Genomic DNA, 27632 nt, shown 5'->3' with positions numbered 1-27632 from the left:
CTAACTGGTTATTCATTTCAAATTAGCCAGACCCTACACTTACAGATAATTTTTTTTTATTGTATTAATGTCTTCACTTCAGAATTGGAAATGATTAGCTTATATTTAAAATGTTTGATGCATTTTATCAAAAGTAAAGTTAAATAATTCATTGAATGATAAATGTATATTTGTTTGTCTGTGTGAGCAATGTACGTATTTTTCAGAAAATGAGTACTTTACATTGATTATTTAGGATGCTATGTGAAGTACTTTGCCAACAGGGAAGTGTCGAGCAACTCATACAGTCTGTGATTTATCAATTTTGCCAGTCCTGCTTACCCCAGTTTCCAAGGGAGCAGAATAGTGAAAGTTGACCTGTATGTGCATTGATACATATACATATAGATATCTAAATTATACAAATAGCATCTAGACTCTATAGATTTCTATCATTTTCCTTCAAAAAATGAGATGCATTGTTATTGTGTATGATGGAAGATTGGTCATTGTTTGCTTTTGTCATAAAATGTCCTTGTTTAAACTTGATATGAATTTTTGGTGCCTTATTGTGGAATCTCGATTATGTCTATATTTCATGTATGATTCCTCATTTTCTTTAGCCATACTTCATATTCATCAAAGTTTATGCAGCAAAATGTCATGGAGTATTGGACTGCCTTTAAATTTTTTTGACCAGAACAAATTGTGTATCTCATTCTTTGTCAGAAGATATATGATTACGTAAATAAGGTGGCACATTAGTTTTTAGGATCTTGGTTTTTAGATGTGTCCTCTTGTTAATGATAGTAGCCTTTTAGAATCTTTAGAGAGGATATAGGGAAGTAGCTTGGTTGTTATTGTTACCGGTGAAATTCAGGTATACTTCACTTTCAAGAATAATAGAGAGTTCTTTTTTAACATCTTGTTGAGTATGCCTGCATTAGAAAATATATATATATATACATGTTTGTTTTTCCTCTAAGAAATGAAAATTTCTACTCTTCATTTTTTTTTTTTTCATGGTGTCCACATTAAGGAAACTCGTGATTATTATTATTGTTTTAACCAAATATTTAAAAAGTAGAATAATTCATAGTTGCATCTTCCATTCTTGTTTCCTGTATGTGCTTAAATCCTTCAGAAAAGTTTCCCTACCTTTGTAAATAAAGCAAAGCATTCTTCTTAAACAAACTCTCAAATACTGTAGAACCAGGTATAATCTCCTTTGGAACTTTAAAACCTTTAATATTTATGCCTGAAGTCCATTCAATTAACATTTGGTAATATTTCTACAGCCAGATAGCCATTGCAGTAACAGACATATTATGTCTTAATCTGAGATGTTTTGTAGGCAAAATGAGCACTCCAAATTGTATATGTAAATTTCAGTTTTACTTATATTTTTTATATTGTCTGAGTGTCAGTGTATGTTGTAAATTTTATAAACTTGGGAGAGACTTGAGTTAGTTCATCTCTCCTGTAAGTTAATGGTAACATTGTAATCTTTAGTATTTTAATATTATTCATAGTTTTTTTATATATTGATACATGTAATAGCATTAGTAATAGTAATAATTAATTCAGTAAAATATGTATACTTGTTTTGTTTAGTCATTGTCCATTAATGAGTTTTTGTGAAGTGATGTAACCATTCAGATCAAAATGAGCAACATGAATGTCTGAGAATACCAGAGGCTGTACCAGGAGGATGACAACCTCTGAAGGATAATCTGGAAAGCCCATAGTAAAAGCTAAAGTGTCAAGATATGTTGACGTATTCAGGAACAGAGGGATGTCATGTTAAGCCTCTGGTGCAGGCTGTCCATCATATATATTCTTGCTCACCAGAAAGGGGATATCCCCACAATGCCAAATGGAAATTTTGACATAACCATAACATGTTTAAATGGTGACTAATGTTAAGAGGTTGACATGGCCTACACAGGAACTTGAATGTGATATCAGTGACTCAAGGATTCGTTTGTGAATGCAGGTATCGCTGTAAGAAAAAATGTTGAGAGATAGATCAGAAGGTTGTTATTTGCACAGTTGTTTGGTAAAGATTATTATTTACAAGAAACTTTGTATTTTATGGACAAAAGGATATATGTAAAGTGTAATGACAGGGTAGTGATAATTGTTGTTTCATATGTATGCATTTCAAAAATTTGACTTTTTTCTTCTTCTTTTTCTTTTTCTTCTTTTCTCATTTTATTGTACGAAGAACTGAATTATTTTTCATTATCTCCCCACAGATCAGGATTGGTCCAACCAAGATTTCAAGCAGCGGCACAGGATGACTGGAGGGACGGATGCTTCTGAGACGCCCCTGGCCAGTCCTGAGGAGTCGCTGGGATCTGCCACAGGATTTGCTTAGGCTGTCATCAACTCTAGCTCAAGAATATGAATTTTTTTTTTTTTTCTTTTCTTTTATTCTTTTTCTTTTTTATTTGATTATGTTGTGAAAAGATTCTTCTAAATTTAGATATTTTCCTAAGTACAGTATATAAATATGTATGATAAATGTTAAATGGACTTTGTTACTACATTTATATTCATATGATAATTTTTCTCGTATGAGGATTACTCATAGTTGGTCTCAAATGCACTGTGGTGGAAGAATTTTATTTTTTCTTGTTTTCAAATTGGTGCTTTGGCCAAGAGCCATAATAAAAGGTGTTGCAGTGGTGAGCGTCTGATGTGGTTATAATTTCCTCGTTAAGAGGAGTGGTACTTATCCATGACCTAGTTTACCCCTGATCAAATAGACAAGGACGACTCACCACCTGTATATCTGGTACTTTGATATTCAGTTACGTTTCAAGAGTATGTACAAGAAAGTCTGTAACTTTGAATGTGACTTAGTTGTCAAACCCTGTAAGGGCAATCCTACTGGTGGCAAGCCAGTCCTAGAAAACATTTAGAGTTTAGAGAAGAAATTCAAGTGGCAACAGTGTGATACCCCAGTGGTCTATTGGCCGCACATTCCAACTCTCTTCCTGGTCCTTAGGTTTGGACCCCTTAGCTGCCGACAATAGTGAGGCCTTCCTTTGAATCTGCATCATGCTGATCTAGCCCCCCAACCCCCCAAGTTAGATGAGAGGAGTAATAATGCAAATTTTTTCACTTCCTCATGTCTTTTTATTACACAGGTTTAGGCTTTGTAACCCTTTGCTTCTTATATAAGCTTTAAGCAATAAGTATTTCTAATCCCGACTTGGTTTTTGGATAGCAAGGATCTAATAGCGAATCAGGGAATCGCAAGTTGTTAGAAATTTTTTTAATAATGTCTTAGATCGTTTAAAGAAAAAAAAAATAGAAGAAAGAAAAAAAAAAAGGTTAAAAAAAGAAGAAAAAAAAGTTTCTGAGACACCAGTTTTCTCAACAGTTGAAGTTGAGGTAGTAACTTGCATCCTCACTAACACCAAGATGACCAATATGCTTTAGGGAAGACAAACAACCAATGATAGTACCTGCTGATAATTTTTCTCTCTTGTTTATGAACAGTGACCAATAGGTTTTAGGAAAGAAAGGAGGGGATCCAGCAATAGTTGTCTATGAAAAGGCTGTTGTAGTGCCCCCAAACATGAGCGACTGTTGAGAGCTTGTGTAACTGCATTTTTTCAGAGTTGATTTTCAAGCCACATGTCAAGGTATTAGTGGGTTTAGGTCGTGACTGATTAGGCATTGTGCCGGGTGCGGGGAGGAGGGCCACTGTCATTGGAGTAGATGGGATACCTTATTGATATTTCCTTTTTTTTTCTGTTTTTTTTTCTTTTCTTTTCTTTTCTTTTTTCCACCAACCCTCAAATTACCACATTGTCTCTTTTTTTTGTTTATTTTTAAGGTGAATGTGATTCTCAGGTTTTTTGCAAGGTAATTTACGACATTGCCCTTTTTTTTTTTTCTTTTTGTTATTTGAAAGATTGTCTGGTGTACTAGTATATCAAGTGGTACTACTTCAGAAATTCATTATTGTGAAGTGATGCATACTGACCTACTCTGAACTAAGAATTGCAAATGGTTTGCAGTGACACATTTTCTTAAGAGAGATATGTTAAGTGTGATAGATAGCCTTTTGTCATTGTTGACTATCATTTTATTTGAAATGATTGATATTATTAACAATGTTTTGTACATTGTACTCCACTTTTTGTCATTTTATGATAGGGATTTTCATTTCCTCTCTCCCATGGTGAAAGGATCTGAATGGTTGAGTTTTGTGGTTGGAAACACACTGTGAACATGCCTTTTTAATATGTATTCACTGTATATGAACTTCCCAGTATTCCTGATGTTGGTTGTGAGTAGAACTTTGCATCTAGATATCTAAATAGTGATGGGATGGGTTGAGTGGGTATCCTGATAAATTAAGGAACTGGGAGATTTCATTACAAATTTCGTCCTTAATCCCTCCTACAGAAACAAATTTTTTACAACACCCGGAAATCTTCTGAAACCCTCCTTCAGAATATAAATGGAAACCCTCCTTTAAAAGATGAATGGAAACCCTCCTTTAAGCATTTAATGGAAGCCTCCTTGGTATGTAATCTCTCATCAGAAGAGGAGACTGAAAAAGAGCAATATTATTTTTTCCAGTCTTTTTTTTAATGATACATCAGGGTGAAAGTTGGTTTACAAAGACCAGAGAAGGTAATGAAAACAAAGCTTACAACTTCATCCATTACCTTTAAATGATATCCAGGGTGTTAGTGTATACCAATGAGAAGGATAATGATTGGTTAGGACTGATCACGGCAGCCTTGTGCAGTGCTTGATATTTTCTTCTTTTCTTGTTTTTTTTTTTTTTTCTGCTTATATCTCAACAAATTCTTATGCTGGGTAGGTGTGCTTCTATTAGTATGATTCTCTTGTTAAGAATTAACATGTGCTAAGTTTCCTTTGTGTGAAAGTGTGACCAAAAATGTTTGCCTTGACTGAGGAAAATTTCTTGGAAATTCTACAGTATTTTAACAGTGGTATTTGCATTTGAAACTGATTCAAACAAACAAGGGTTCTCTTTTCTACAAACTTGTATGAATTTGGTTCATATGTTACTGTATTTGAAGACTGGTAGTAGTTTGATTATAAGCATTTCTATTTTTTAATGGACTTAATTGTTTTGCTACATCCATCACTCCCTTTCTACATATATATATATTTTTAAAAAATTGAATGATTTACCTTGACTTCCTTACAGTCAGGAAAAAATATTAGGTTCAATCTGCTTCTCTAAGAAGTTGTTAGAACAAGTGGCTAACCAGAATGAGTCTGCACTTACTACCAATGATTTGTATGTATGAGAAAGTTTACGTTGTTTGATTTATCGTCACTTCACTCGCCTAAGGTGAATGCAGTGGACACACAAGTACATCTGCTTGTTTTGTCAGTTTTATGGCTTTAACCTTAAAGAGAGTTTCTTTTTCGGATAAAGATATTTTTAAATTTAGATGTTTCCTTCATTTTTTTCTTGACACGACTTAGAATATCTTTAGGTATGTATAATGGATCCAAGTGCCAAGAGTTTCAGACTTAAATGCTGTTGTGTATTAGACATGCAGCAAAAAACGAGAAAAATCTTGACTGATATAGCAGAAGTTTTAAGTTTTATCCTAGACTGAAAGAAAAAAAAAAATTGTGATATTTACATAGACTTTCAATGTACAGTTTTATGGGAATAGTATTTCTTTTGTTTCATATATTGTATTCTATTGGCCCCAAATTAAATATTAGTCGAGTACAATAGATGTTTGTGCCTTAGAGGAAAATTGTCATTAATAAATGACTCAAACACAGTCAAAAGAACTTGGATGCAATCACACAAAATGGCATGTCAAAACTTACTGAATGGTAGCCCTCCTGGTGCAAGTGTCACTGGTTGGAAAAGCAGTATGCATCTTCTCTTTGCATTGTGATCATATTTTGTAAAGGTTATTATTGGTATTGTAATTGTTGTGATTATTATTTTTCTTTTTTCCTTTTTTGTTCTGATTTTAGAGTTCGGAAAATGAAATCTTTATATGAAAGTAATCTGTGTTCAGTATCTTACGTACATTGGTTGATTTTGTCATTACTGTGTGGGGGGGTATTTTTAATATAGTAATTATAAAGTGTGTGACTGATATGTATACTTTATTTTTTATTCTTCTGTCAAACTTTATGTGAGTATATGATAAATTGACTCTTTACCAGTAAACCTGAAATGCAGTAAATTTGTGGTGTACAGTTGCATTGCGTGAATGATAAAACTGACAGACGAAGTGATGACGAAGGGTGCCAATATGTGACCCATGCTGACATCTATGGTAGCTATAATTCTCACTTTTAAGGAAAATATCTATTGATTGTTTATCACATGACAAAAGAAAAAGAAAGTTCTCCAGATATGTTGGAATAAAAACCAGTTACACAGTACTCTATGAGAACAAAATCCTTTGATTAAGTTTTATGAATATTGTTATCATTATTATTTATTTTCTTTTTATCATTTATTTTTTCATTTTCTCCTTTCGTGCACTGGAGAAAAGGTGAAGGAAGGGAGGTAAGGGTTATTTCCGTTATTATTATTATTCTTTATTTATATATTTTTTGTATAATGATTAATATAGTAAATTGTTTTTTGTAAAACCAGAATTTCCGGTGTAGGTTGAGAGGCTTGTATCAAATGAGCAAAAAGTAATTAAAACTTCCTGATGATATCACTTAATTTGTAATGTTAAGCCTATTAATTTTTCATGTAAATATCTTCAAAAGGAATTTGTTCCGAGATTGAGATATCACCATTATTTTTTCTTCTTTTTTAAGAAAAAATAAAAACTGATTAGCAGCGGGACAAGAATATGATTACCTAACATCTAGAAATGTTTAGTTTAACACATTCCCTTACCTTCTTGTCATCACTTTACCTAAAGGGTAACAAGTGTCTTAGCACGAGTCCTGTGACTCAAGTCTGTTGATATACTGTGCTTAAATCCTATTTAGTGAATGAAAATTGGGTGAGGATATAATTTATGGTGGGTTCCTATTTATTTACTTCAGAATTAGTGTATGGGTCACTAATTGATATTGTTGCTTATTTGCATTCTAATTTTATAGTGTGTATAATCATTTGAATAATGGATGCTTTGCATATAGTTCCGTGTCTCCAGAGTCTGAAGACATTATTTTTAATAAAACCAATAGTGTATGAATCTTTTATTTCCTAGTGAGTGGTTTATGAGTGGAACATTGAAGCTTTTACCTTTTGCTGATGGAAGTTGCTCAAAAAGTCAAGATTTTGACTCAAGAGTCCAAATATTTACCAATCTTTGATGGAATAAAACAAACATTTAAGGTTACTTATTTATTCTAGCATGATTACAAACAAGTTTGGAAGTTTTCACAAGATGATGAGTAGACATCACAAAAATCTTGACGTGGGAATAGCAATGGACGCAGTGCTGACCTAAAAAATACAAAAAAATTTATATGATTTTTCTTAAATTCATTTCATACAACTATTCAAATACACCAAGATTTGGAATGCAAGCCCAGCCTCGGCACAATCAAAAATGTGTTATGATCAAACAGGATCAAGTCATAGGTGGCAAGTTAGGTTATGAGGGCTGTGCCACCGACTGGGCTGTGCAAAGGTCAGCACTGCATGATCAGCACGAGCATCTAGCACCAAGTTCTGTGCTTCATGGTTTCTGCAGTTTTCATAACCCTTCATAAGATTTAGTTACATAGAACCATAGATCAAGCTTCATCTTGGTACATGTAGTCTTTTATTATTTTCTTTTCTTTTTTTTGTAGTAAAAATAACATATATGAGCCACGATGAAGTTAAAACCTACTGTCTGTGATTCCTAAACTTAGACATCTAACCTGTTTGTCACTAGCATTTGTTGACTGTTGATCTGATAATTCTGCAGATATATATCAATAAATACTGATAACCCTACAAGTTATGTCAACCATGAAATCTGAGCATCCATTTGTGCAACCAATAGAGAGCCTGTGGAGGATAATTTCCAGACATACCACCGATCTTGTCCTGCAGGCCAGTTCATGAGCTGGTAGGAGAAAACCACAAAGCATTGTTACCTTTCCTTCCTCTAAACCAGAGGTGCATTTGTTACAGATTCCTACCTGTAAATTTTAACCTTTTTAAAAGATGTTTCCTCTTACAATAAATCTCTCAACCTGAATCTTTTTCCTACTCATGGCAACTGGTTTCTCTTCTTTTCTCCTTATGCATGGCAATTTTCCACCAACTCCAAGTAACTACAGGTAAATTTTATGTGTTAAAGGAATCCCTTCCCTTGGTTCCTACATGCCGTGTTTGGCAGTTTGATGCACAGACTGTGTTTATTTACAAAGGAGATTTGCATCTTGGAACAACAGATATCTGAATGTATGTATGTATGTATTTCATACAAGAAGGCATTATAGTCATTTATGAAAAATGAAAAGCCTAATAAACTGACATCCACAGCTTAGTACCTTTAAGACCATGACAACCAAATAGTAAAGCTAAAAAGAAGAGGCTCCTCAGTAAAATACCAGTAAATGTATTTTGTACAAAACAAACAAGGTGAAAAGACGTCATATCCACATTAAAATGTATTCATTAATGAGATAAAGCACTGTTTGGAATAATAGAAACTTAAATTATTGCTTTATTTAATCTAGAGCACAATCTGATTAAGTAATCAGTTCCTTTAAAGTTCTACAGATTAAAAATTTGTAATGTCAACTTCCAAGATGCACAGTCTAATAGTAGGTATCTCTTCCTAACTTTAGGATATCAAGAAAATACAGGAATATTAAACTACCAACTTACATTATAACAGAAATATCAGTTACACAATTATGATAATGAAAAATGTCTTCCATCTATAAATAAATCAAACAAACACGTGCTTTTGAGGTCAACAACATTGGCACTAAAAATCTTAGAAAAAAACTAAAATAATGCATATTTTCTGATCCTTGAATTTATATATAGGGGAAAAAAAAAAAAAAAAAAAAAAAACATTAACCTAACAACATTTCATGAACACACATCCATATTGAAGGGAAACACATTCAAATTAACATTTATTACCAGTCCTCACATGCCATTTGTGGTATCTGAAACCGGAAATAGAATTTGTATAACAAACGTTTTTTTTTTCCAATATATGCAAAACAAATGTGTTTCCAATTTTCTTCACACTATTTCCTTGCAAAAGTGTATATATTCAATCTAAATGAATTTAGGTGGAGTTAAGGCATTAATAGGTATAATTACATTAGTCTTTTGTAATGAATAGGCTATAGGCTGTATTACCCACATACTAATTGTAAGCGTATGTGCATACATTTGTCATTATCAGCCTCAATCACTCAAAAGATTGTAAAAATTTTCTATGAACCACAAATGAAAACCTGAAATATGGAAATTCACTCTTCATGAACCCTTAAAAAAAGAGAGAGAATATTGGAAAATGCAAATCCATACTTCACTAGTAACAGAAAGCCCTGTACACATTCCCATGTAATGTGCTTCACAGACTGTGCATGAACACACGTACAGTTTGTAATAACCCATATGGTTAGCCACAATAAAGAGCACAATAGCACTTACATACAGTTTATGGAGCTAAACTGTACATAAAATACTTTTGCATACAGAGTGAATGACCATACAGTTCCCATATATTAATACTGAATGTGTACATGAACACTGCACATACATAACATGAAGCCAAACCCTTCTTTTACCACTCAGAAATCCACAAGGGCATGCATGTGAGATACAGTTTCTTAGTATAAAGGATTATACTTTTTATAATTGTTTTTTCAATATTCAGTATGTACAGGAGCTGGGTGCCAACACCAGCAATAGCTGATGGCCCAAGCTGTCACGACAACATTTTTGCTCGCTCTTAAGCTCTAAACTTAAGAGTCTTTGGAGGTATAGTTGTGGTGAAGACCAGTGCAGTTAATCTAACATATGAAAAGCTTTGGTTCTAATGTGACCAGTTTGGGAGATATAAAAATAAAAATAAAAGATTGTGCCGGTAAGGAAAGTGTGTGTGTGTGTATACCAGCTGATACAAAAAATTCCATTCCAAATGAACTTTCATCACTTGATTTGATTTTGAGTAACTGTTAACTTTCAGCAAAACCTGGATCAAACATTACTAGTCCTTCAACATGAGTCGTGCTATGCCAACTGCTCCACAAACCTTGGTATAAAAATATTAAAAAACATTTAAAAAACTGTTACTATTGAATCCAAACAATCTTGAAATGTGAAAGAAACGTTATCTATACAAATAAAAAAACAAAAACAGAGAAAACAAAAAATATGAACTATCCCTGATGCACAAAATCTTAGCCAAATTAGCTGGTCCCGACCAATTTACTGAGTAGGGAACTTCATGCAGTTGAGGACAGTCTGTGATGTGTAATGGCGCAGTTACTGTCACTTCGAAAAGAACTAGAGTATTGAAAGAGATCATAAAAATAATGCAACCGAGCCTGCTTGTTACATATAAATTGATATCAAAGTAGTAACTATTTCATAAAAAATGTTCATCTGCTTCTTAATAAGATACAACTTTTTTTTTTTTCATTGTAAATTAATTCAGTAAATACAAAAATATGTTTTAGTATTCAGCTACTAACTATTGTATTTCTATTTTCTTTTTTAATAATCTGTGATCAACACTGCAAGACAATATTTACTAAGCTGATGAAGAAATGTTTACACCAAAAATTCAAGAAAATCTACTCCATGATCTTAATAGGTGTAGACAATCATTCCATTATATAAACTATTGAAAATCTTTAGCCTTTTATACAATTTTGTTGGGGGGAGGGGCAATGTGGCTTGTATAACTTGATAGTAATTTTACAATTTCCATTAGTTTTATCCTTGTAAATAATTTTTAACCATCATTCCTTTTTATAAAACAAAAAATCTTCTCCATAACTAACGGCAAACAATTTCTAAACTATTCAATGCTCAAACTCCCGATAAAAGAATTTCGTAAAAAAAAAAAAATAATTAAAAAAAAAATAATAATAATAACATTTTAAGTCTACGATCACTTCTGAATTTGATGGATATTTCGTGATGTTTCCTGACCGGATGGAGAGGTGCTCTGGCAAGAAGATCCAGCCAGTCATTCACAGTTCTCTCGAACTTGATCAATATAAAACTGATCTATAAATGCACTACTTTTTCCTCCTTTTTTTTTGTTTTTTTAAATATTTTTATTTCCTTTTCAAACAGTGGGATCATCGTCTTCACTCTCCATCCCCAGGTCATATATTGGGGAGCTATTTTCCTCCTAGGCCTTGACGTGGTCAATGCGACGCACAGCACAGCACAGGACCATCGAGAAGATCATGGCCAGGATTTCGATCAGGACGATGGCAGCCACCTACACCCAGGACCTCATAGCTGTGGCTGTGGATCAGCTGGATCATCTTCTTGGCACAACCCTGCAACACACACGACACATTTAGATTCTGGTGCATTAAGAGTATGTGAGAATGTGAGCACAGACGTATGTGTTCATGTACTCGCTCTTGCTCTCTCTTTTACTCTTACTTACTCGCTCAGCCTCCTCTCATCTTCTCTCATTTACTCAACTCAGCCTCACTCACTCACTTCCTCCACTCACTCTCTCAATATAAGCTCACACAAACTCTCTCTCAATCACAAATTCATCCACTCCCTCACTCATCCACTCACCCTCTCAGGCAACCTCTCAGTCATTTACTATTTCGCTCACACTTTCACTCACTCACTCACTTTCTCACCCACGCACTTATCCCTCTTTACTCACTCACTCACTCACTCCTCACGGAGACAAATGCTGCTTTGCTGATTATGGAGAGGAGGAGGGGAAACAAAGAGCATATTATAAGCATACTCTCTTCAATATCAATCACATTTTCATGGTCTACTCCCTGAGAAATCATTCTTATAAACAAAAGATAAATAGCAATATATCTCACTCACACACACACACACACACACACACACACACACACACACACACACACACACACACACACACACACACACACATATATATACATATGCACACACATATATATCAGTATATTCATAAACATACAAAAACTTAGAAACCTTACACACAATCAAAAAAACAGCAGCAAAAAATGAAACGCTCAGTTTTAATAAAAAAAAAAAGCACCCTGCCATGGTACCAGACAAGGCCACACACAAAGCACCACCGCCCTTTACCTCAGTGTGGATCGAGCCCGTGATCTGTGCCCCGATGGACAGGTTGCGGGTAGCGTCGCACAGTGCCTTGTCCTTCTCGATACAGCAGGATTCAGGCACCTTGTAGGCACCGATTGCCCCTCTGATGCCGATGTCCAGTACTCCACGCTCGTCAGCGCCATTGAAGCGACTCTCGGCCCAGTCTGTGGGGCCCTCAGATCCGCAACACTTCAGCTGTGGAAAGGGGGGCCGAGGTTAGACTGGATCTCATTCATGGATGACTCTTTATATGAACAAAATTGTTATGTCGATGTGTTGCTAATCTTAAATCAAGGAATAAGGTGAGATAAATCATAAAGCATCTATAATCCAACACTATTATGTAAAATATTTAGCTCAATTACAGAAAATAAACCCATATACATACACATCCCTGTCGCATCATGACCAATAGACATACCCCCAAAAAAACAGCAGCAAACAACCCACCTCGGACTGGATAACATCGAAGGCCTGTGTCTTGAGCTTATTGATACCGTAGTCGTGCTGAATGGACTTGGCCAGGGAACTCTTCGCCAGGTCCGTGAATCGTTCCTCGTTCGTCTTGAGCCACACTCCGGCGGCGATCTGACCGGCGAACAGGACCAGGACCAGGGCGAAGAACTGAGGTCGAAGGACATTCATTTGATTACGTTCTCTTATCGGAGGCGACTATTCATTCGACAGCGTTCTCTTACATTTCATTGTGATTTTTAAATCATTATATATATTTTTTTCTGAATGAGGGATACGAGGAAGTGATTTCTTCATAAAGAATGAAACGCGTCGAAACCGTAATATTACAATAACCCTAATAATACAACTCTTGCTTAACCCTACACTAGAACTAACCAAGTAGGCTCTCAGTGAGTTTATTAAAGAACCAAGCAAGCAACTCACCGTGGCCAGCATGCACTGCGACTCCTGGAAGGCGCCGCAGCATCCGAGGAAGCCCATGATGAACATGACGGCGCCCACGGCCATGAGGAAGTACAGCACGTAGTTATAGCCATCGAGGTCCGCGGTGACCGGCGCCATGTTCGCCCCGTCCAAGTGCATCCATAGCGACGTGCCCAGCAGAGCGCCGCCCAACAGCTGCGGGAGGGGAAAGAGGAGAGTTAGTGTTAGTTGATGGATATGGGTTCGAGTGACAGCAAAGTGTCTGTGGGCCCCTGGGATTATGAGCTAAAAGTGAATGAATGAATGGACTAGGACTAATTAATGGATACACATACACACAGACACGTATACATATATACATACAAAACATATATATATATATATATATATATATATATATGTATATATATATAGATAGGTAGATAGATGGATAGATATACATCCATGCATACTTACTTACATACATATATATATATATATATATATATATATATATACCCACACACCCATAAAAAAAAGTTACATTCCAACAGCAGTGACGTCACAAATCAACTTGACCTTTCCAAGTTGCACAAACATCCTACGGTTATGACGTCACACTCGGATGCCTCAACCCTTCATGACGTCACATCCTCCCCCTCGGCGATAAAGACACAATCCACTATTCTTAACTTTTTTTTTCACTCCTTTATAAATTCAGAGATGCTGTAAGGAGGGCGAGGGGATGAGAAGACAGGAAAGAAGTGAGAGAGATCATGCAAATTCGAGAAATCAAGAAACAGGAAAAAATAAGGGGAAAAAAATAAAGGAAATAACTGAAAGAAATGCATACTTTTCTTACGCAATACAAACTTCTTTCTTTTTCTTTGAAGAAAAAAAAAAAAATAAATAAATAAATAAAATAAATACAACAACACCAAACATTAAACAACTTGTTTAATAATATCAATCGATAGTCGCTCGTTTACCAAGAGATGTTATTAAACGCAAACCAGCATTCGAGTCTATGAAAGAAAAAAAGAGAAAAAGAAGAAATAATAACAGGAAAAAGAAGAAAAAGAAGAAGAAGGCGAAGAAAAAAAAAAAGGAAAAAAAGAACCAAAAAAAAAAAAGAAAAGAAGAAGAAAAAGGAGGAGGAGGAGAAATAGAAGAAGAAAAAGAAAAAGAAAAACAAAAAAAAAAAACAGCAAAATTGTTTTTTCTCCTTCGATTTGACCGTTAACTCGGATGATCCTTCCATAATGAAGTCTCAGTCATCCAATTACACGCAATGATCAAGACAACTGTTCAAACACTCATGAGTAACCGCTTTGAACTTCATCTTTTTTCAGATCTTAATTATTGCACCACGTGAGATGACGTCATTCCACGAGGAACGAATCGATGACGTCATGACAAAGAAGTGACGTCATAAAGAACTCATGACGTAGCCGAGAGAGAATGTCACGCTAAAACGAGAATCTACGTCAGCGTGTGTGTGCGTGCGTGCGTGTGCGTGTGCGTGCGTGCGTGCGTGTGTGTGTGTGTGTATAAAATAAGATTTTGTTTTCCTCAGAGAGCGAGAGAGCGAGAGTGTGAGAGACAGACAGACAGAGACAGAGGAAGAGACAGACAGACAGACAGAGATAGAATGGCAACCTCCTTCATCCTCCAGCGATTTTCTCGGAACAAAACAAATAAATATTCTTTTGTGTTGTCTATATTCCTAGCCGTGACGCAAGCGATCGAAATAATTTCATCAACCGACCCTTAGACACAAAAGGGTTAACTAACGCATATATATATATATAGGAAACACGTGTCTTAATAAGGGTTGCAAGAAAAAAAAAAAAAAAACATTTAATTGAAGTTTCGTCATAGTTCTGATTCGAATTATTCATCGGGAAGATAATGATAAGAAACTAGGTGGGGGGGGGGGGGGGGTGCGATGGCGGGGGTGATGAGATAGATGGAGAGGGATAGTAGGGGGGAGGGGGAGGGGGGAGGGGGAGGGGGGGGGGGGGGGGGGAGGAGGAGGAGGAGGAGGAGGAGGAGGAGGAGGGAGAAGAAGAGGGGAGAGAGAGAGGGGGAGAGGAGGGAGGAGAGAGGGAGAAGAGGGAGGAGAGAGGAAGAGGGAGGAGAGAGGGAGAAAAAGAGGGAGGAGACAGGGAGAGGGAGAAAAAGAGGGAGAGAGGGAGAGAGAGAAGAAGAGGGAGGAGAGAGGGAGATAGAGAAGAAGAGGGAGGAGAGAGGGAGATAGAGAAGAAGAGGGAGGAGAGAGGGAGAGAGAGAAGAAGAGGGAGGAGAGAGGGAGAGAGAGAGAAGAAGAGGGAGGAGAGAGGGAGAGAGAGAAGAAGAGGGAGGAGAGAGGGAGAGAGAGGAGAGGGAGGAGAGAGGGAGAGAGAGGAGAGGGAGAAGAAGAGGGAGGAGAAAGGGATTGGAGGGGAGAGGAGAGGAGAGGAGAGGAGAGAAGAGGAGGGGGAGAGAGGGAGAGAGATAGAGGGAGGGAAGGAGGGGGAGAGAGGGAGAGAGATAGAGCGAGGGAAGGAGGGATAAAGAGATAGAGATAGAAGTAGAGGAAGGGGAGAAAGATAGAGGGTAAAAGGAGAAGGAGAGGGAGAGGGACAGGATACCCCCCCCCAACCAGGACCTCAGCCACGCTCCTTACCCGTCCCCCCTCCCCTATTCCAACCTAAAACACGCCCACAGCTCGCACAAAGTATCTTGACGCCCATATATCCTCACGCCCATCCGCCGCGTTGGAGTGCGAGTGCGCTGAGGTGGGCGGGGCGGAGGGGAGAGGTGGGGGGGGGGGGTAGAGAGAGATAGGGAGGGAGGGGAAAGAAGAGAGGAGACAAAGGGGAAAGGGAGAGGGAAATATGGAAAAGAAAGAGGGAATAGGAGGGAGAGGGAGAGGGAGGGGGAGGGGGGAGGGGGAGGGAGAGAGAGAGAGAGAGAGAGAGAGAGAGAGAGAGAGAGAGAGAGAGAGAGAGAGAGAGAGAGAGAGAGAGAGAGAGAGAGAGAGAGAGACTAAGGGGGGAGAAGAAAGGGAGTAAGGGGAGAGGGAAGGAGGGAAGGAGGGAAGGAGGGAAGGGAAGGAGGGAGGGAGCGAGGAGAGAGGAGAGAGGGGAAGGAGGGCCACACACAGCGTATTGATCTGTGAGGGGAGCTGACCACGGGGAGGGAGGGGGCAGAAGAAGGAGGAGAAAGAGGAGGAGGAGGAGGAGGAGGAGGAGGAGGAGGAGGAAGAGGAGGAGGAGGGGGAGGAGGAGAAAAAGGAGATCGAGGCGGAGGAGAAAGGATTAAGGGAAAGGACCCACGAAGAGGGACGAAAGGAGAACGAAGCCAAGAGAGAAGAGACACCAAAGGAAAAGAAGAAGAGGAAGAAAAAGAAGAAGACGAAGACCACGAAAGAGGAGGAGAGAGAGAAGGATGGAGATGAGAGGTTCGAGAGGGGCGGGGAAGCGCAAGCAAGGGCGGGACGGATGCTTGGGAGACGATGGGGGGGAGGGGGAGAGGAGGAGGAGGAGGAGGGCAGAAAGGGAGAAGAGGAGGGGGAGAGAAGGAGGAGGAGGAGGAGGAGGAGGGTAGAAGGAGGGGGGAGAGGAAGGAGAAGAAGAGAGGGCGAGTAGGAGAAGCAGGAAAAGTAAGAGGAAAAGGAGACGAAGAAAGAGAAAGAGGAAGTGGAAAAGTAGAAGGTGGAAGAGGAGGAGGAGGAAGAGGAGGAGGAAGAGGAGGAAGAAGACGAGGAGGAGGAGAAGAAAGAGGAGGCGGCGAAGGAAGGGGAGAAATAAGAAGTGGACGGTAAACCGGAGAAGCGTCAGGAGGAGGAGGCAGAGGAGGAGGAGGAGGAGGGGGGTGGGGTAAGGCAAGGAGGAGACGGGGTCCAAAAGGTAGTAATGGAGATGAAATAATAATTAAGAGGTTAAGACGGAAAGGGAAGTGAAGAAATATAAAGAAGAGCATTCGTAAAGGAACCGAGTTGACAGAGGAAAGAGAAGGAAGGGAGGGGGGGAGAGAGAAAGAGAAAGAGAAAGAGAAAGAAACAAACAAAAACAAAAAAAACAGAAAACGAAATGAAGAAAAACGAAAGAAAGAAAAGAAAACAGACACGGAAAGGAGGAAGAAAAAAAAAGGGAGAGAGAGAGAGAGGGAGGGAGGAGAGAGAGAGAGAGAGAGAGAGAGAGAGAGAGAGAGAGAGAGAGAGAGAGAGAGAGAGAGAGAGAGAGAGAGAGAGAGAGAGAGAAGGTCGATCAACAAGTGAGGACCTCTTTCGGCCTCAGAGTCAGGCTGAAAGTCTTAATTCGTCCCCCTCCCCCCCTCCCCCCCGTACTTAATACTCACCCGCCCTACTTCGACGCTCGCGCACACACATACACATACATACATGCATACATACATACATACATACATACACACATGCATACATACATATATGTATACACAATCTCTCTCTGTCTCTGGCTCTGTCTCTCTCTCTCTCTCTCTCTCTCTCTCTCTCTCTCTCTCTCTCTCTCTCTCTCTCTCTCTCTCTCTCTCTCTCTCTCTCTCTCTCTCTCTCTCTCGTATCTATCTACCTCGATCTCTATCTATCTCTCTCCAGCACACACACAAAACCGAACACATTTTTTCAGACTGCTTGGCCACGCAAGAAAATAATTATATACACATACGTAGCCTTTTTTTTTTTTTAAATATCGAATGTCCTCGTGTAAATTATAGTTCCATGTATATTTTTATTTTCTGACTTCCAATTAATTCTAAGCAGATAACGAGCATTTGCCAATTAAACATACTTAAGAGAAAAATACCGAAATACTGTACACTCATTCTGTATTATATATGTGATATACATATAGCATACCCGCATACATATGCATACATGTATACATACACAGAATATAAACACGTATCAGTATACATACATATACATCTAACTTAACCTAATTGTTGCTGTAAGTGCTCGCCCAGGCATTCATCAAAGGGATCGTTCCCTTCTAAATATTCCATTGCACGCTATCCAAACTGCCCCCCCCCCAACTCCCCTCCCCCATCCTTATTTCCCAGCCTTCTCCTATCCCCTCCACACACCCGAGCCCCCCCACACACATCCCCACACCTTCTCTCCCTACCCCCAATACCCCCTGGCTCACTTCCCCTTCCCCCCCCCCACCTCCACATCCCCACCTTCTCCCCCCTCCCCCCCCCACACACACCCTTCTTCAAACACGTCATCACAAATCGTTATCTCCCATTCGCACAGATCCATAACTCTCTCTCTCTCTCTCTCTCTCTCTCTCTCTCTCTCTCTCTCTCTCTCTCTCTCTCTCTCTCTCTCTCTCTCTCTCTCTCTCTCTCTCTCTCTCTCTCTCCCTCCCTCGTCATAAACGTCGCCTTTCCACCCCTTTCTCTCTCTCGTTTCTCTTTCCTCTTCTTCCCCTCTCTCTTCCCTTCCTCTTCCCCTTCCTTTCCCCTCTCACTTTTTTTATCGGGTTGTTTGACTATCTCCCCTTTCCGGCGTCCGCTTATATTGCTTAGCCATCTTCCTAATTATTATTAGGGGAGGGGGGGGGGGTAGGGAGGAGAGGTAATGATGATGATGATGGGGAATAGAAGGGAAGGGAGACAAAGAGAATTGAAGGAAATAAAATACAGATAAAGAAGAAGAAATGCACGAAACATAAATACATGCGTGAATATGTATCTATATCTATCTATCTATCTATCTATCTATCTATATACATACATACAAGCATATAGATATAGTAACAAATAAATAAATAAAAAAAAAATAAAAAATAAAAAATTTAAGAAAAAAATTCCCAAAACCCCATTTGGGGAGGGGGGGGGGGTTGGGGGTGGGGGAGGGGGGGGGGGGGGTCCGAAAGGGTTTAACCTGACACACCTTTTGTCTTAGGTCATGGCGTCCCCCCTCACTCCCCCCCCCCCCCCCCCCAAACCGGGTTTTTCCCCCTAAATAAAGCCCGGGATTTCACTTATTCACTCACTCGTTCCCTCGCTAAGTTATTTATCAATTCATCTTTTTATCTATTTTCCTTCTTTATTTATTTTATTTAAAGTTAGGCATATGTATCATTCAAGTTTTTGTGTTTTTTTAAAATTTGTGTCATCTAAAACACCCCACAAAGGGATAAACATACATACATTTCAATTTCAACACCCAACTTCAAACACAAAACACACACCACACACACACACACAAACACACACACACACACACCTTTCCCTCCCCGTCCTCTCATTTATCATCTCTCCCCCCCCTCCTTTTCCCTTTCCCTCATTTTTTTAAACTATCCCCCCCCCCCCTCCCTTTTCTCTCGGGCTCTTCCCCCTTTTTCTCTCTCTCGTCCCCCTTTTTCCGGCTCTCTTCCCCTGCTCTCTCTCTTCCCCCCGTTTTCCCGCTCGTTCTTCCCCTCTCTTTTTTCTCCTCGGGCTCCCCCTCCTCTGTCTCTCCTCTCTCGGGGTTCTCTCCCCTCTTCTCCTTCCCCTCTCTCCTTCCCCCTTTCTGGTTTTGCTTCTCTCGCCCCGGCTCTCTTCCTCTCGCTTCTTTTCCCCTCGCTCTGGGCTCTTTTCTCTCTCCGTCTCCTCTCTCTGTCTCCTCTCCTTGTTCTTCTTTCTCGTCTCTCTCTCTCTCTGTCTCTCTCCCCTCCTTTTGTCTTTTCCCTCTCTTTTCCCTCTCTCTTCCCGTTCTCTCTCTCCTGTCGCCTCCTTCCCGTCCTCTCTCCTTTTCCCGGGGCTATCCTCCCCTCTTCTCTCTCTCCCCGTCTTCTCCTCTCTTGTCTCCCCCTTCTCTTGGTTTTTCCCCTCTTTTCTCTTTCCCTCTCTCTCTCTCTGTCCTCCCCTCTCTGCTTCCCCTCCCTCTCTTCCTCCCTTTTCTCTCCCTCTGGGCTCCCCTCTCTTGGGGTCTGTCCTCTCTCTGCTCTCCCCGCTCTCTCTCCGCCTTCCCCGGGGGCCTCCTCCCGGGTTTTCCCCTTTCGGGCCTCCCCTCCCCTCTCCCCCCCCCCCTCTCCCATCCTCCTCCTCTTTCCTCCCCTTCCCCGCTCCCTCCCCTCCCCCCCCCACCCCCTCTCCCCTTCTCTCTCTCTTTTCCCCCCTCTCCCCTCCGCCCCTCCCTCTCTCCCCCGCCCCCTCTCTCCCCTCTCTTCCCCTTCCCTCTCTTCCCCCCCCTCTCTCCCTCCCTCTCTCCCCTCCCCTTTCCCCCCCTCCCTCCCCCCCTCCCTCCTTCCCTTTCCCCCCCTCCCTCAGATGAACAAAAAAAACACACGGACCCATAAACAACCTTAAAAACCCCTTTATAATTAAAAGGAAAAACCTTTACGTTCATTGCTTGTTTTTTAAGGAAACGAAAAAACCCCGCCTGGGGGAAAAACCCCCCAAACATCCATAAGGTCGACTTTCGCAACAAAAGAAGAAGAATTTTGATAGACAGAAAACGCCCCCTTGAATGGGAAAAGAGGGGGCGAACGTGCAAAGGGGGGGATATGTAGATTATTAGGGCGGGGAGTGAGTGAGATTTCGGGGGAGTGAGATCGGGGGAGGGAGGGAGAGAGAAGGGGGGGAAAGGGGGGGAGGGAGGGCGGGAAGGGGGAGGGAAGGAAAAAAGGAAGATTTAAGTAAAGATAAAGAAAAAAGACACCCCACACAATTTCACACAACCCCACACACACGAGAGAGAGGGGAGAGAAAAGGAGAGAGAGAGGAGAGAGGGGAAGAGGGGAGGAGAAGAGAGGGGAGAGAGAAAGAGGGGAGAGAGGAGGAGGGAAAGGGGTTGTGTGTGTGTGTGGGTGTGTGTGTGGGGTGGTGTGGGGTGGTGGGGTTTTGTGTGTGTGGTTGTGTGTGTTTGTGGGGTGTGTAAGTGAGGGTGTATGTTTCGGGGCGTGTTTTTTCCCCCAAACCCAAAAAAAAATTGTTTCATTTTGGGAGGATACCCGGGTTTAAACCCCCTTTCCCGTGATTGTTTCCCGGGGAAATTCAGTGAGAAAGAAGGGAAAGAAGGAGAAAGAAGAGGAAAGAAAAGAAGAAAAAAAAAGGAATAAAAAAGAAGAAAAAAAGAAGAAGAAAGAAGAAGAAAAGAAAAAAGAAAAGAAGGGAAAAGAAGAAAAGAAAAGAAGAGAAGAAAGAAAAAGGGAGAAGGGGAAAGAAGAAGAAGAAGGAGGAGAAGGAGAAGAAAAAAAAGGAGAAAAAAAAAAAAAAGAAGAAGAGGAGGAAAAGAAGAAAAAAGGAGGGAGAAGAAGAAAAAAAGGAGGAGGAAAAAGAAAAAGAAGAAGAAGAAGAAGAAGAAAAGAAGAAGAAAAAAGAAGAAAAAGAAGAAAAAGAAGAAAAGAAAAAGAAAAAAAGGAAGAAGAAGAAGAAGAAAAAAGAAGAAGAAGGAAAAAGAAGGAACGAAGGAGAAAAAGGGGAGACCGAAGGGAGAAAAGGGACAAAGGAGAATGAAGGAGGAGGAGGAGGAGGAGGAGGAGAAAAAATAGAAGCAGGGGAAGGAGAAGAAGGAGAAGGAGAAAAAATAATAAGAATAATAAGGAGAAGAAAGGAAGAGAGAGACAGCAAGATAATAAACAATAAAAAAGGAGAAACAAAAGATGACATCACCAGCCTTCTACGTCCTGTAAATTCTCGCGTTTTTTTTACGACGAAAAAATCTTTTTTTGGGGACTTTTTTAAACCCGCGGGTAAAAAATCATCGTTTTAATTCCGCCTTTCCTTTTTTCCCGTTTTCCTATTTTTTTTTTTAAACCCCCTGGGTTTTTTCTTTATTTTTTTTTGCCCCTCCTTTTTTTTCCCTTCCTTTCCCCCGCCTTACCTTTTTTCCTTTCCTTTCCTCCCTCCCACCTTTCCAAATAAATATCCAAATTTTTTTTCTCTCCCCTCTTCTCCCTCTCCCCTCTATTTCTCTCCTCTCTCTCTCTCTCCCTTTTCTCTCTCCTCTCCCCTCTCTCTCCTCTCTCCCTTCCCCCGACTCTTTTCCTTTGTCATTGTTTTTAACAAACTTCTAGTACCTTTCCTCCCCCCCCCCCCGAGTTTCCCCCTCCCCCCTTTCCCCCCCCCCCTCCTCCCACACACAATTAACACCCCACTTACCTCCTTCTTCCCTCCTCCTTTTTCTAACTCCCCTTTCCCCCCCCTTTCCCCCCCTCCTCCCTTCCCCCCCTTTTCCCTTTCCCCCAATCCCATTCCTCCCTCCCTCCCCTTCCTCCCTTCCCCTCCCCCCTCCCCCACTTCCCCTTCTCTCCTTTCCCCCTCCCCCCCCTCCCCTCCCCATTCTCTCCTTCCCTCCCCTCCCCTCCCCACCCCATTCTCTCCTTCCCTCCCCTCCCTCCCTTCCCCCTCCCTTTCTCCCCTCTCCTTCCCCTCCCTAAGGACCACTCCCTGGCAGGTAATTTCCCTATCAACGCCAGGCCCTTTATCGTTCTTATCAACAGGGCAAACATTTCATCCATTACCCCCCATCATCTTCCCCTCCCTCCTCCCCCCCCCTTCCCTCCCTACTCCTTCAACCATCACCCTTCCTATTTACCCCAATTCTCCACTTTGCTTTAAGTCTGTTTGTGTGAGAAAGAGGAAAGAGAGAGGGGAGGGAAGAGGATAAAAAAGGCAGGCGAGGAGGGGGAGGGAGGGAGGGAGGGAGGGAGAGAGAGAGAGAGAGAGAGAGAGAGAGAGAGAGAGAGAGAGAGAGAGAGAGAGAGAGAGAGAGAGAGAGAGAGAGAGAGAGAGAGAGAGAGAGGGGGGGGGGGGGAAGGGGGAAAGAGAAGAGGAAAGTGAGAGATAAGAGAAAGAAGAGAGAAAAGAGGAAAGACAGAGAGAGAGGACGAAAGGGAACAGAGGGGAAAGAAGAGGAGAGGAGAGGAGAGAGGAGAGAGACGAGACAAGAGGGGAAAAAGAGGAGGGAACAAAAATGAGAGACGAATAGAGGCAAGATGAGAAACAGAAAGAAGAAAAGATAAGAGAGAGACAAGGAAAAAAAATATAAAAAAATCATGTCCCGTTGTAACTCACGCCACAGCCAACAGACGTTAAAAATAAATCAAACAAAATAAAATAACAAAGAATTGAAACACAGCCATTGCAACACAATAAACAAAAGCGTATCACACCGCACAATCAAATATCAACAACAACCCTGTCATGTTACTTCCAAACTACGATTTCTAGATTCACACACTATTTATTTTTTTTTATCTCCATTATTTCTTATTCGCAAAAAACTAGATTTTCTCTTTTTTTTTATATAAATTTAAATCCTCCTCTCGTTCACCTTCGCCTATGACGTCATGATCACACCTTGGTCATCAAATCACCGTTAACCTTACTTTTTTTTCCTTTTTTTCTTCTTTTTTTTCTCCACAAATATCTGTGTTTATCTCGTGTCATCGGTTATCTTTTTCTCTGTATTTGGTCGTGGCATTATTATGATTATTATTACAATTTGTTTATTTAATTATATATATATATTTGTTTTGTTTTTTGTTTTTACACGGATGACCGTTTGGTTTATGTACTTCTTTGTCGTGTTGATTCTGTCCCTGTCCATGTTTCCTGGTTTTATGTCTCTCTCTCTCTTTCTCTCTATCTATCTGTCTGTATTTGCACCCCCACCCTCTCTCTCTCTCTCTCTCTCTCTATCTCTATCTCTATCTCTATCTCTATCTTTATCTTTCTCTCTCTCTCTCTCTCTCTCTCTATCTCTCTCTCTCTCTCTCTCTCCCCCCCCCGTCCTGCTTGCGAGCGTGGGCGTAGGCGTGAGCGTGACTACAACACAGAACACACGCACACAAAAATCTTTTTTTTTTTTTTTTTAAATCACGCAGTATCTGGGCTTGGACACGTTTGCTCCGACCCCACCTGTCCTTCACGCCCCCTCCCCCCCTCCCCTCCTTTCCTCCTCCCCCTCTCCACCCTGATCGTTCTCCCTTCCCTTACACACCGTCTTTTAGTGCCGCCTCGCTCTCTTCCTCTCTTCCGTTTCCCCCATCGTCTATTTTCTACTGTAAATATGCTTGCTCTCGCCTTCTCTCCCTCTACCTCTCCCTCCCCCTCTCTTTCTCTCCCTCTCCCTCCCCCTCTCTTTCTCTCCCTCTCTTTCTCTCCCTCCCCCTCTCTCTCTCTCTCTCTCCCCCCCCCTCTCTCTCTTCCTCCCCCAGCCCCTCTCTCTCTTCCTCCCCATCCCCCCTCTCTCTCTTCCTCCCCCAGCCCCTCTCTCTCTTCCTCCCCCTCCCCCCTCTCTCTCTCCCTCCCCCTCCCCCTCCCCCTCTCTCTCCCTCCTCCTCCCCCTCTCTCTCTTTCCCTCCCCCTCCCCCCTCTCTCTCTCCCTCCCCCAGCCCCTCTCTCACTCTCTCTCCCTCTCTCTCTCTCTCTCTCTCCCTCCTCCTCCCCCTCCCTCTCTTTCCCTCCACCAGACCCCCCCTCTCTCTCTCCCTCCCCCAGCCCCCCTCTCCCTCTCTCTCCCTCCCTCTCTCGCCATTAACTTGTTTCTCCTACAAACACATTCCCCAAATTAAGACAAACCGAAAACAGCCCCAAGGCCTCTTTCCTTATTTCCCTTTTCTTCTCTATCCCTCTTCCCTTTTCTTTTTTCTCGTCTCTTCGTCTTCTCTTTCCACTTCTCTTCCCCTCTTCGGCTTCTTTCCTTTATTCCTCTTCACTTCCCTTCGTCTTCTTTCCCTCTTTTCTGCTCCTTATCCTCGTCCCCTCTTCTTCCCTTTTCCTCTCTCTCCCTCCACCTTCCCTTCCCCTCCCTTCCCCTTGTCCCCTTCCCTTCGTCCCTTCTTCCCCCCTTCCCTTCCCCTCCCCTCGTCCCCTCTTCCTCCCTTCCCTCGTCCCTTCTTCCTCTATTCCCCTCCCCTCGTCCCTTCTTCCTCTATTCCCCTCCCCTCGTCCCTTCTTCCTCTATTCCCTCTTCTTCCCTGTTCCCTCTCCCCCCCCCTCCCTTCGTCGCCTGCCTGCCTGCCCGTCTCCTGATACGCCGCAGCCTCTCCTCGTCGCCTCGTTCGCTCCTCGTCAGAATCATTCATCTTCTCGGGTCGTTATTGCGTTATTCTTTGTTTTTTTTTATTTACTTATTTTTTATTATTTTGTTCTGTCTTTCGCGTTATTCTTTGTTCCTCTTGTTCCTTTTCTCCTCTTTTTTGTTGGTTGGTTGGTTTGGATTTTTACAAGATGGCAGGATTTATTTTCGTTTTTTCGTTCATTTCTCTTCTTTTATCCGTCTCTCTTCCTACACCGCCTTGTATCTACCATTTTCTTCTTCTTCTTCTTCCCTTCATCTCCTCCTCTTTCGTAACCCCCTTTCCTTCCCTTCTCTCTCCTTCCCTTCCTAATTCCCTCCCCCACCACACTCCTTCTCTCCCTCCTCCCCACCCTCCTTCCCCCCCTTACCCCTTCTCCGTGCAAACTCTGACCTTCATCCCCCCCTCCCCCTCCCCTCCAGCCGTTGACCCCGCATGACCCAACCTCGGCCCCGCTTTCACACTTCCCTGCTTATGAAACCCCATTACCTCATCCTCGATAATCGGGGGGGGGGGGAGTGGGGAGGAGAGGAAGAGAGGAGGAGAGGAGGAGAGGAGGAGAGGAGGAGGGGAAAGGGGGGATGGAAAGAACGGAGGAGAGGAGGAGAGGAGGAGGGGAGGTGGAAAGTGAGGAGGAGAGGAGGAGGGGGGGGGTGGGAAGAGGGGAGGAGGGGGGGGTGGAAAGTGGGGAGGAGAGGAGGAGGGGGGGACAATAACAGTACTATTATTATCATCAACAATAACAATACTACTATTATCATCCTAATTATCATCATAATCATCATTATTATTATTATTATTATTATTATCATTATTATTATTATTACTATTACTATTTTTAGCATTATCAACATTATCGAAACTGACAACACCAACAAACGCCAACGAGCCGCCCGCGAGCACAAAGGCAATTCCCTCGAAGCAACAACACTGACGCAAGGGACACGAGACGCTATTTTGTGATCCCTCAGACACGCCGCGTAAACAAAAGCAGCAAATTGCGATACTTTACGAAGAGGAGGAGGGGGGAAGGAGAAGTGGAAGAGGAAGAAGAAAAAGGAGGAGGAGGAGGAGGAGGAGGAGGAGGAGGAGGAGGAGGAGGAAAAGAAGAAGGAGGAGAAAGATAAGGAGAAAGAAGGAAAGAAGAAGAAGAAGAACAGCAACAACAAAGAAAAAGAAAGAAGATGAAACAGGTGAAAAAAAAAATACTTGCATGAGAAAGCAATTGTTGCATGTCCTTATTGCTTTCTGAAAGGAGCGCGCGTGATACTTGTCGCGAAATTGGGTGTCGAAGAATGAGATTCCATCTTATTATATTATTATTCCAAAAAATAATATCGACAATGGAAAAAGAAATGAAAGGAATGAGAACAGAGGAAGAAAATGGACAAAAGGAGGACAAAAAAGAACAATGAACTAGACACACACACAAACACAAACGAAAAAAAAAAAAAAAAAAAAAAAATATATATAACCAAGAATCAGGTCACACCAGTGAGGGCGTGAGTAGAGGAGATGAAGGAGGGGGTAAGGAGGGAGGGGGGGGGGGGGGACTTGCCAGGTCACCACCGACAACATCAAAGACCTCAGTGTTAGACCTAAGCTTCAGACCTAAGCTTCAGACTCAGGCTCCTCTCGAAACCTCTTCTGCCACGAACAGGCGGGCAACGCGACAGCTGGTTCAGGTTGCAGGGGATCGCACGCAGACGGGGAAGAGGGAAACGAAAGGATATATATATATATATATATATATATATATATATATATATATATATATATATATATGTGTGTGTGTGTGTGTGTGTGTGTGTGTGTATGTGTTTATGTATATATATATATATATATATATATATATATATATATATATATATATATGTGCGTGTGTATGTGTATATGTATGTATATATATATATATATATATATATATATATATATATATATATATGTGTGTATGTGTATATGTATATATATATATATATATATATATATATATATATATATATATATATGTATATATATAGATAGGTAGATAGATATATATATATATATATAAAGATAGATAGGTAGATAGATAGATATATATATAGATAGAGAGAGAGTAAAAGGAGGAATGCGAAGATGTCAAAGGGGAGAGGGGAATAGGGAGGGAGGAAGAAGAAGGAGGAGGAGGTAGGAAGGAGGGAGAGAGAATGAAACAAAACGAAAAAAACGAAACCACAGAAGAAAAATCATAACGAAACTGATCAAACAAAGAAACACATAAAACAATAAAACCGAGGAAAGAGAAAGAAGGAGGAAGAGAAGAGAGAGGAGCTCTTGATCCCATCTTATCTCATCCCTCCTCCTCCTCCTCCTCCCCCTCCCTCCTTCCCTCCCTTCCTCCCCCCCCTTCCCTCTCTCTCTCTAGACCCCCCCCTAAACCCCACAGAACCCCTAGCCCCCTTAAACCCCAAAAAAGGTTGGAGGGTTTGGGGTTTGGG

At 41.1% G+C, this 27632-nt stretch overlaps 2 protein-coding genes across 6 annotated transcripts in view; one reads left to right on the top strand and one right to left on the bottom strand.

Moving 5' to 3' along the window:
- The window catches only part of LOC125030877 (SLAIN motif-containing protein 2-like), a 44076-nt gene extending 36908 nt beyond the window's left edge, over positions 1-7168 (top strand). For all 5 annotated transcript variants that reach the window (XM_047621203.1, XM_047621205.1, XM_047621202.1 and 2 more), the window contains one exon: positions 2238-7168. In XM_047621203.1, the coding sequence (XP_047477159.1) occupies positions 2238-2304 (67 nt within the window). In that variant the 3' untranslated portion in view covers positions 2305-7168. The remainder of the gene's footprint in view (positions 1-2237) is intronic.
- A 141-nt stretch (positions 7169-7309) lies between these two features.
- The window catches only part of LOC125030880 (tetraspanin-1-like), a 488406-nt gene continuing 468083 nt past the window's right edge, over positions 7310-27632 (bottom strand). Inside the window, exons 2-5 of the mRNA XM_047621209.1 lie at positions 13151-13345; positions 12701-12874; positions 12233-12445; positions 7310-11460 (exon numbers count right to left, since the gene is read on the bottom strand). Of these exons, the coding sequence (XP_047477165.1) occupies positions 11323-11460; positions 12233-12445; positions 12701-12874; positions 13151-13345 (720 nt within the window). The 3' untranslated portion in view covers positions 7310-11322. The remainder of the gene's footprint in view (positions 11461-12232; positions 12446-12700; positions 12875-13150; positions 13346-27632) is intronic.

This window comes from Penaeus chinensis, chromosome 12, assembly GCF_019202785.1.
Source record: "Penaeus chinensis breed Huanghai No. 1 chromosome 12, ASM1920278v2, whole genome shotgun sequence".
NCBI lineage: Eukaryota > Metazoa > Arthropoda > Malacostraca > Decapoda > Penaeidae > Penaeus > Penaeus chinensis.
This window is presented reverse-complemented; position numbering and strand designations above follow the sequence as displayed.